General features: G+C 29.5%; 2 protein-coding genes across 2 annotated transcripts; both read right to left on the reverse strand.

Annotated features, from left to right (window-relative positions):
- Positions 1-634: 634 nt before the first annotated feature.
- LOC113860278 (NAD(P)H-quinone oxidoreductase subunit 6, chloroplastic-like) lies at positions 635-1,601 on the reverse strand. Its single transcript, XM_027492984.1, has 2 exons — positions 1,075-1,601; positions 635-959 (listed from the first exon to the last, which is right to left on the reverse strand). Exons 1-2 carry the CDS (start codon positions 1,599-1,601, stop codon positions 644-646), a joined length of 843 nt encoding a protein of 280 aa, XP_027348785.1. The 3' UTR covers positions 635-643.
- A 443-nt stretch (positions 1,602-2,044) lies between these two features.
- Positions 2,045-3,144, reverse strand: LOC113863109 (NADH-quinone oxidoreductase subunit H 1-like). Its single transcript, XM_027496577.1, has 3 exons — positions 2,660-3,144; positions 2,245-2,574; positions 2,045-2,166 (listed from the first exon to the last, which is right to left on the reverse strand). Exons 1-3 carry the CDS (start codon positions 3,069-3,071, stop codon positions 2,045-2,047), a joined length of 864 nt encoding a protein of 287 aa, XP_027352378.1. The 5' UTR covers positions 3,072-3,144.
- Between the last annotated feature and the right edge of the window lie 7,543 nt (positions 3,145-10,687).

Genomic DNA, 10,687 nt, shown 5'->3' on the forward strand with positions numbered 1-10,687 from the left:
AGAAAAACCCGCGCTCAAAATAGAAAAGCAATTTTTTTTCTATTTTGAGCGCGGGTTTTTGTCAGTAAAAAAAAACGTATTTGTGTGGTGTTTTTTGAAACGTATCAATAAGCTAGACCCATGCTTCGAGTTGTCTCATGCCATAAATAAACTCGAACACTTAAGAAATCCGTCGGACAGGCGGATTCACACCTCTTACAACCAACACAGTCCTCTGTTCTTGGGGCAGAAGCAATTTGCTTAGCTTTACATCCGTCCCAAGGTATCATTTCTAATACATCTGTGGGGCAGGCTCGAACACATTGAGTACATCCTATACATGTATCATAAATCTTTACTGAATGTGACATTGAATCTATAGAAATCTTTGAACATCAAAAATTGAAAATTTTCGATCTAGTAAACTCGTAAATGAATTCTATATTTAGACACCAGATGAATCAATGATTTATCAGAATTTTGCTAATAAAAATAGACTTATAGATCAATTCATAAGAAGAGAATAGGACCAAAATACTTTGATTTCTTTTATTTATTTTCACAAACATGATTCTAAGTTGCGTATCATACATGCTAATTTGAATTGATAAATATTACACTATTCATTCTAAATTCTACTTTTTATGATTTATTATAATCAATACTATTTATTCAACAAATTCAATTGATTCATACGGGTTGATTTTTTGTTACGATAAATTGAGGAAACAATAGCAGGTCCGATAGCTGCTTCAGCGGCTGCAACAGCTATAACAAAAATTGAAAAAATATTTCCTTTTAATTGGCGACTATCAAAAAAATCAGAAAAGGTTACGAAATTTATATTAACTGCATTCAGTATAAGTTCAAGACACATAAGGGCTCTAACCATATTTCGACTCGTGATTAATCCATAGATACCCATAGAAAATAAATAGGCACTCAAAATAAGTACATGCTCGAACATCATTGACCAACTCCTTACCAATTTTGATTCATTTCATCAATATGAACAAGAATTCAACGGAAATAACTGGGAGAAAATTAAACAAAATAGAATTCAGATTTAGATTATTAGTTAGAATAAGTTCTTATTGGCGAGCCACAACAATTGCACCTATCAAAGCAGCTAAAAGAATTATGGAAATGAGTTCAAATGGAAGAAAAAAATCTGTTGATAAATGAATTCCAATTTGTTGACTAGTACTTATAAAATCTTGTTCTATAATCTGATTTGGTCTCACAGTCCAAATAATCCCGTACCATGATGTATCTGGAATAGTAGTTATTAGTGAAACAAAAATACTTGTACAAACCATCAAAGTAATTCCATCCCCAATGGTCCAAAGACGAAAATCTTGGTAATATTCTGACCTATTCATGAACATTACAGCAAATATGATTAAAACATTTATAGCGCCCACGTAAATAAGTAGCTGCGATGCAGCTACAAAATGGGAGTTTGATAAAATATAGACTAAAGATATACAAACAAGAACCAGTCCCAACGAAAAAGCAGAAAAAATTGGGTTGGTAAGTAATATTACTCCTAGACTTCCTAATATAAGACCCGATCCCAGAAAGACTAAAAGAAAATCATGTATCGGTTCAGGCAAATCCATTATATGTAAAATAAGAGATAAATAAATCGAAATTTCATGACTTTATTGATATGACCAGGAAAAAAATTATATACTAAATACTAAATTTCTCTCCGCATTGAATTCAATCAAATCCTAAGATAATAAGTGTGAATTGCTATAGGTACAGTTATAGGATCAATGTCATTCCATTCTTTCTATGAAAGAGTAGTTTGAAACTATACGAAAACTAAAGTATATATATAATATATGTATCGAATATTTCTACTAATAGAATATCTAATATAAAAATATCTACCTCTAAGATTTATTCTTTTTTTTTAATAACATTTTTCTTATTATCCAAATTTATATTATTCATATATATTATTCAAATACATATATTTATATATAGAAATATATCGAATATGATTTGATTTATATAATCTTTATTTTTAGAAAAAGATTTTATAATTATATTATAATTAACTTAATTTTATTTGAATTGTTCGAATTGTATAATCATCAATTACTGACACTGGTAAACGGCCCAAAGCAATTTGATTATAATTCAATTCGTGACGATCATAAGTCGAAAGTTCATATTCTTCAGTCATTGATAAACAATTTGTTGGACAATACTCAATACAGTTACCACAAAATATACAGATTCCGAAATCAATACTGTAATTAAGCAATCGTTTCTTTCGAATATCAGTTTCCAGTTTCCAATCAACAACGGGTAGATCTATGGGACATACACGAACACATACTTCACAAGCAATGCATTTATCAAATTCGAAATGTATTCGACCACGGAAACGTTCCGATGTGATTATTTTTTCATAAGGATATTGAATAGTTACAGGTAAACGATTTGCGTGAGATAAGGTAATCGTGAAACTTTGACCAATGTACCTTGCAGCTCGGACTGTTTGTTGACCATAATTCATAAATCCAGTTATCATAAGGAACATATCGTGAATATCTCTGATTATTTTTGTTTTTTTTCTTTCTCTTGTTTGAGACAAGTTATGAATATAGAAGGTCCGTTTTTTATAGTGAAAACAATTGAGACGAAGTTGTTAATAATAGATTACCGAGAGAAATGGGTAAAAGAAACTTCCATCCAAAATTTAATAATTGATCTATTCTTAGCCTAGGTAAAGTCCATCTTGTTGTGATAGAAACGAATAAGAACAAATAAGTTTTAGCTAGTGTAATAAAGATACCAATTGTTGTTACAAAAACTCCATATGCTTTATTTATTTCAAAAAATTCAGAAACAAATATGTACGGAATAGAGATATTCGGACCACCAAAGTAAAGAACTGTTACAAACAAGGAAGAAATTAATAGGTTTAAATAGGAAGCAATGTAAAATAAGCCAAATTTGATACCCGAATATTCGGTTTGATAACCCGCTATTAATTCTTCTTCCGCTTCTGGTAAATCAAAAGGTAATCTTTCACATTCTGCTAAAGAAGAAATTAGAAAAACGATGAAACCCATAGGTTGACGCCACAAATTCCATCCCCAAAAACCATATTTGGATTGCGCTTCAACTATATCAACTGTACTTAAGCTGTTAGATAATCCTAGTCGGTGATAACATTACTGTTCCCATCTCTATTACAGAACCGTACATGAGATTTTTCACCTCATACGGCTCCTTTTAAGCCTTCAATAAATCTAAGGACCAGACCGATTATTTATCTCTTGATATATTTATAAAATGGATAAGATTCGATTTTATCGGACGGTTCTGAATTAGACCAATTGAATTCTGTCTGTTTTGTTTTATTTAATGAAAAAATTAATAATAAAGAAAAATACATTTCAAATTTTATTTGAATAAATAAAAGATACAAAAAGTACTTCTGAATTGATCTTATCCCTTTAAAAAAAAATTGGAATTTGTTGAGTAATAACTGAATTCTTCAATAAAATACTCTTTATAGAATTCTCAATAACTTCTCCATCATTTTCGATTACAAAAAAGAATTATACATTCGTTTTCTGAATTATGACATGAATTCCATCTTCCTAGAATATAGATGTAAGAAAAAAAAAGAAAAAGGGTATCACTTTTTCTTTCGCTCCTAGCCTTTTTTTGTGCAACTAAAAAGGGACTCAAAAAAAAAAGTGAATTAATGAAAACAAAAGTAAAGGATTATTTCGTTCCTGATAGTCATTTATTTAATCAGTGGATGGGAGCATACTCTGGATCGGAATTGTAGGGAGTACTGCCTGATTTTTTCTACCAACTTAAAGCCCCAATTAGTATTCTTTTTCTATTATGTATAAATGCTCTTTTGGATATTTAAAAAAATTTGCGTTACTAATCCTTTGTGTATTTTGGTGTTTCTACCCATCCATTCATTTTTTTATTAAACCCCTTTAGTTATGTTAATACATGTATGATAATTCATACAAATGATAGTGAAAACTCAAAAAAAAGGTTGGTTTTTCTTTTGTGCCCGCTTCAAGACAGGATGACTAATCAACCAACCTTGGGGGTAAATGACCTCTTCTACTGAAGAAATAGAATAGAATTTTTTTTTTCACTTAATTCTTATACATGGAAAATGAGACTCAATATTTTGACTGCAATTTTAACTCCTCATACTATCTATTAACTATAAGTAATATATAACTATAAGTAATATAGTATATATATAGAATTAATAAATTCTATTCAATAGAAGCTGTTTTATTTCACTCATATAACTATCTGATTAAATTCTTCAATCCGAATTTCGAAAAAGAATAATGATAAGGATATATATTCAATTTATTATCCTTCTTTACTAGAAAGCACTATAAAGAAAGGGGGGAGTATAGCAATAGTATCGAAAAGCTTCTGTCTCAACGAATCGCACGTAGAGATATTGATAACACACATAGAGTTAATGGTATTTCATAACTAATCGATTGAGCAGCAGCTCGTAGACCACCCAAAAAGGAATATTTATTATTTGACCCATATCCTGACATAAGAAGTCCAATGGGAGCAATACTTGAAATAGCAATCCATAAAAAAACACCGATATTGAGGTCAGATAAAACAAAGTTATAATTAAAAGGAATTACTGAATAGCTTATTATAATTGATATGACTGATATGAATGGTCCGATACTGAATAAATTAATATCTCCTCTAGATGGAATAAGATTCTCCTTGAAAAGTAGTTTTGTTCCGTCTGCTAGAGCTTGAAGAACTCCAAAAGGACCAGCATATTCAGGTCCAATACGCTGTTGTATCCCTGCGGATATTTCTCTTTCTAACCATACAATTGCTAGTACACTTATTGTGATTCCTAATACAAGAATAAAAATAGGGGCAAATACCCATAGAATTCCATATACCTCTTTAAAAGATTCCAATCTGAAAAAAAAATGGATATCTTGTATTTCTGTTGTATCAATTATCATTTCAACGATCAACCTCTCCCATAATGATATCTATGCTACCTAGTATTGTCATAATATCGGCCAATTTCATTGTTTTAACTAATTGAGGAAGAATTTGCAAATTGATAAAACCCGGTGGACGAATTTTCCATCTCCAAGGAAAACCATTTTGATCACCTATTAGAAAAATTCCTAATTCTCCCTTAGGAGCCTCAACTCTTACATAAAGTTCTTGTTTCGGCAATTCAAAAGTCGGAGACGCTTTTTTACTAATAAATCGATATTCAAAATCATTCCATTCTGGCTCTGTTTCTTTATCTAAGCAGCGAATTTCTAAATTTTCATATGGTCCGCCGGGAATTCCTTCCAAAGCCTGTTGAATAATTTTTATAGATTCCGTCATTTCACCAATTCGAACTAAATAACGAGCTAACGAATCTCCTTCTTTTTGCCATTGAACTTCCCAATCAAATTCCTCATAACACTCATAATTATCAACTTTACGTAGATCCCATTGTATTCCGGAAGCCCGAAGCATTGGTCCTGATAAACCCCAATTTATTACTTCCTCTCCATCAACAACGCCTACTCCCTCAACCCGTTCTAAAAAAATAGGATTTCGCATAATAAGTCTTTGATATTCAACAACCTTTGTTAAAAAATAATCGCAGAATTCAAAACATTTATCTATCCAACCATGAGGTAAATCAGCCGCTACCCCTCCGATACGAAAAAAATTATGCATCATTCTCATACCTGTCGCAGCTTCGAATAGATCATATATTAATTCTCTTTCTCGGAAAATATAGAAGAAAGGGGTTTGTGCACCAATATCTGCCATAAAAGGTCCCAGCCACAGTAGATGAGAAGCTATACGACTCAACTCTAACATAATTACTCGGATATAGCTAGCTCTTTTAGGTACTTGAATATTTCCCAACTGTTCTGGTCCGTTTACAGTTATTGCTTCTGTGAACATAGTAGCTAAATAATCCCAACGTGTTACATAAGGGAGATATTGTATAATTGTTCGGTTTTCTGCAATTTTTTCCATCCCTCTGTGTAAATAACCCAATATTGGTTCACAATCAATAACATCCTCACCATCCAGAGTAACAATAAGTCGAAGAACACCATGCATTGATGGGTGGTGAGGTCCCATATTTACTATCATGAGGTCCTTTCTTGTAGCTGGGATATTCATAGATTTTTTTCCTCGATTCATAGAAGAATGAATCGCTTTAAAAAAAAAAAAAAATTCATCAAAATTCAAGATCTAATAAATCGAATAATTGAAAATGACTCTTCAAATTAACGAATTTGTGACTCCCGAATATCAAACTGATTTATTAATTTTTTATAACGTATTCTACTTTTTTTTGACAAATAAGACAGTAATCGTTGCCGTTTTCCCAGAATTTTACGTAAACCCCTTTGAGATAAATAGTCTTTTCGGTGCAATTCAAAATGCGAAGTAAGTCTTCGTATCTTATTGGTAAAATGGAATATTTGAAATTCAACTGATCCCGGGTTTTCTTCTTTTTTTTCTTCTGAAATAACAGGTATAAATGAATTTTTTACCATAAAAAAATGAAATGAAAGCTTTCCTCTTCCCCTCGCTTTTGATAAATATTTTTATTGATCAGTAATAGTAATGATACTCATTTTTGTATATAAATCTGAATTTCCTTAGGAATTCCTGATTGAATTCATTCTTTCTTATTAATCAATCCAATCTAAATAGATAGAAAAGATACCATATTTATGGATTCACCAAATAACAAATTGTATGCTTGAAAAATAAAAGACAATTTTGTTGATTCTTTTTTCGATCTAATGGATACATCATTAGATTAGTATCAATGCCACAATGTGTGTTCCCATTTATGTTATGTATATAACAATTTGTCTTCATATACCAGATATATATTATGGTAAATAGAAGACAAATTTCGATTAACGAATTTTCAATCGCGGATACATATGTAGCCTTACTATATTGAAACGACTTCCATTATGGGTATTAAACCAATAGCGATTTATACAAGCTAATTCTTCTAATCTATAATTTGGCCAAAGAAAAATTTGGAAATTCATTAGTTTTTTTTTATCTCTGTCAAGATCTTTTCGTTTTTGAGTCAAAAAATTATTACCTTTATTTTCATTGTAAAATATTGTGTTTCTATGCATACTATTTATATTCTTAGGATTTAAACAAATTACAATTCTCAACTCTCTACGACGTCTAGCGGATAAAATATTTTCAGGAACAAGCAAATTATAATTTTTTTTTTTTTTTTTTTCTGTTATTTTTGGATCTCTTGTCCGTGTAATGTATTTTTCAAAATTTTTCTTATCAACATTACTTTTTTCGGAGTATTTTTGATTCATTTTGTACTTACTCTTACGAATTAATGAGATACCCATGGTTTGATACATAAAAAATTGTTTATTGTTTTTTCTAGACAGGCGAACTGGTTTGATAATAAAAAATTCGTTTTTCATAAATTTTGTATTTTCATTTTTCTTCAAGCCTGGAAAAGTGAAATCCTTATGATTTTGAATCAGCATAATTTTTAGATCTAGTTCTTCCCTTTGAATAGAGGTTATAGCAATTTCTCTTAAATTTTTCAATCTAATCAGGAGACAGTATACTTTGACATTATTTAATATTCTTTTACCTAAGAAATTCTTCCAGTCCAAATGAAAAGTAAAAAAAATTCTTGTTAAGAAATTTAGTTTAGCCTTCATCTTGTTCTTGTCTTTCTTTTTCTTTATACCCTTACCATCCTTTTTACTGTCCAATTCCGCAAATTTTTTTTCAATATCTTTTTTTTGGTTTGAGGGAGATGATTCAAGATTTACTCGACCCGCGCATTCTGTTTTTGCTCGATTTTGAGTCTCTAACTCGAATTCCGGAGATTTCTTTTTTTTCGATGGTCTAAAAATATCTATTATTCTTTTCTTTTCAGTAATGTTATTTTGATTTTCACTAACATTTTGATTTATATTTATATTAAAATGGAAAAAAAGTGATTTGATTGGTATGATCCGCGGGTTATTTTGATATTTATATGCATTAGAAAATATCAAAAATTCTGAAACGAAAAAAAATTTCGTACTCGATATGGAACGATTTAGTATTTCTACATTTATTCCCATCCAATCAAAATACTTTCTATCCAGATTTTTTTCCATATCTATAATAGCATCTTCCGCTGTATAATTCTTCATAGAGATATTACTCATTATATCAAATAATTTTTTTTTATGCGTGTTGTAATTAGAAGAAATCGCTTGCTTTTTATTTGCGTGGAATGATGATCTATATCCATAAATATATGAGTCTTTATTTTCCGTATAATTAATAGAGTTATAGGATAAAAGATCATATCTATATTGTTTTTTCATTTTTTTTTTTTTTAATGCGTCTATTTGTTCTTCTTTGTAAAGAATTAATCGGGTTTTTTCATAAGAATCACAGTTGGTTAAATCTTTATTTTGAGCCACACGATGTTCATTGATTCTATTTCTCCATTTTTGTGGTACTAATCTAGACCATATGCTTTTAGATAAGTCATATTGATAATGACCCTTTAACCAATTTGTCCATTGATTCATTACAGAATTGGGAGGGTTCTTATGTTTTAATTTGGAATGAAATATTCCTTGTACTCCAAAAAAAGAATCCTTTATTTCATTCTTAAGAAAAAAAAATCTTCCATGATATTGAAAAACATATCTTAACTTATACTTATCTATGTTAATGTTGATTACTTGGTTTTGTGATAATTTAAAAAATACATATGCTTGTGACAAAAAGGAGACGTTACAAGAATTCTGTGAATTCGTATTACTAGTATTGTGTATAATCGAAATAAAGTGAATTATACTTTGATTTGTTTTATCAGTTATTTCTGTATTTACTTCATTATTGTAAATGGATCTATTTATCATTTTTTTTTTTGATTCCAGAAAAAGTTGTATATTGATCCTAGGAATACTAATGATATATAGAAGGATATCTATGTATATCCTTTTCAGGAAAAATTTAAAAAAAAAATGTGATTTACGAGTTAATCGAACATTTCTTATTTGTAATATCTGCAAAATATTTTTTTCTAATTCTAATCTTTTAGTATCATAAGTTGTTTTGTTCGAATGAATATTTATCTCTGAAATTAGAAGTCCCCCTTTCCTTTTTTCTTTTGTCATTTTTTCTATTTGTTTTAGAATAGTTTTTGTTTTAGCATTCAGGTCTTTTATTTTTTTTTTTATCAATGAACAATTTCCCCAATTTATAGATTGAATTGGAATGGTTGATTCGAAAATAATTGGATTATTCTTACAAATTGTTGAATCTTTTTTGTTTTCATTCAATTCATTTATTTTTTTGAGTCTAACAAATAATAAAAATAAAGAATGAAAATTTGTAAAATTAAAAATGAAGAGTTGTTTTATTTTTTTTTTTAGAAATAGAATACTTTTGCTGATCCATTTTGCAATATCTTTTGAGATATTTAGAAACCATTTTGTTCTTTCATTTAAAACTTTTAGAACTCGAAAAAAATAATTTTTCAATTTTTTCTTTTTTTTTTTGAGTTCTTTAAAAATAGGATCACAAAAAGAAAATCGATTTTTTTGAGAATCAGAAAAGGGCAATTCAACTTCCCTTCCCCAAATTGTTAAAAAACAGAAGTTCTTTTTTTTCACTTTTTTTTTCATTCTATCTTTTTCCTTTTCATTGGATCGTAACTTAGATCTGTGCCAAGGTTTCAGACGAAAAGGAAATAAGATCTTTATCTGAATACCGTCTGTTAGCCATTTTTGGGGAAATTCTGTTTCAGATAATTGAACGCCATTATAGGTACATTTAATATACATTTCTCTCTTCCAATCCCTATAATCTTCTGACCATTCGGGAAATTGAAAAAGTAGTATACGAACGATATTTTTAGTTATTATCAATGAGGGTAATTTAATATATTTTCGAAGAATCGATTGGGTTATTAATAAAAAACCTCTTATTCCTTGAGCAAATATAAAGTTATCCCAGGCTTCTGCTATTTCTATACGTTTTTTTTCCGCATTTTCGTTTATTTTTTTTTTGTCGTCCTCCTCTTTTTTCTCACTTTCTTTTGCCTTTTCCTCTGTATAATCCAAAATTGGAAATTTTGTCTTTTTTCGAATCCAATTTTGGAACAGAAAAAAGATTTTCATTGACTCGAAACTATCAAAAAAAAAGAACAAGCGTTTCTCAAATTTGTCCAAAAAAAGGGGGGAATGCACAGTTCTTTGAAAAAATTTCCAAGTAACTGTTTTACGCCTTTGAGCACGTATGGATCCTTTGATTATGTCTCGCCGAAAATCCGGTTGTTGTGAATAACGTAGTAAAGCCAATTCGTTTTTTTTAGTATTCTCAGTATTTCCAGTATCATTATGGGTACCCTTATTCTGTTTCTGTAAATTTTTAGTAAAAACCACTACACGTTTGGCTTTTCTAGAACGAATCTGAAAATTTTCTGCTTCATTTTTCCCCCCCAGTTGTTTTAATTCGTCGATAAATTTGTATGACCATAGGGGAACTTTTTTACTGATTTCGTTTATTCCAATACATTTTTTTCTATTTATATTTACTAGTGTTTTATTGTTCAGATCAGTTCTAATTGCATCAAAGAAAAATTGGATTTTTTTATTTTCTTCGGAATCCAATT

This window comes from Abrus precatorius, unplaced genomic scaffold (assembly GCF_003935025.1).
Source record: "Abrus precatorius isolate BTA unplaced genomic scaffold, Abrus_2018 Scaffold0, whole genome shotgun sequence".
Lineage (NCBI taxonomy): Eukaryota > Viridiplantae > Streptophyta > Magnoliopsida > Fabales > Fabaceae > Abrus > Abrus precatorius.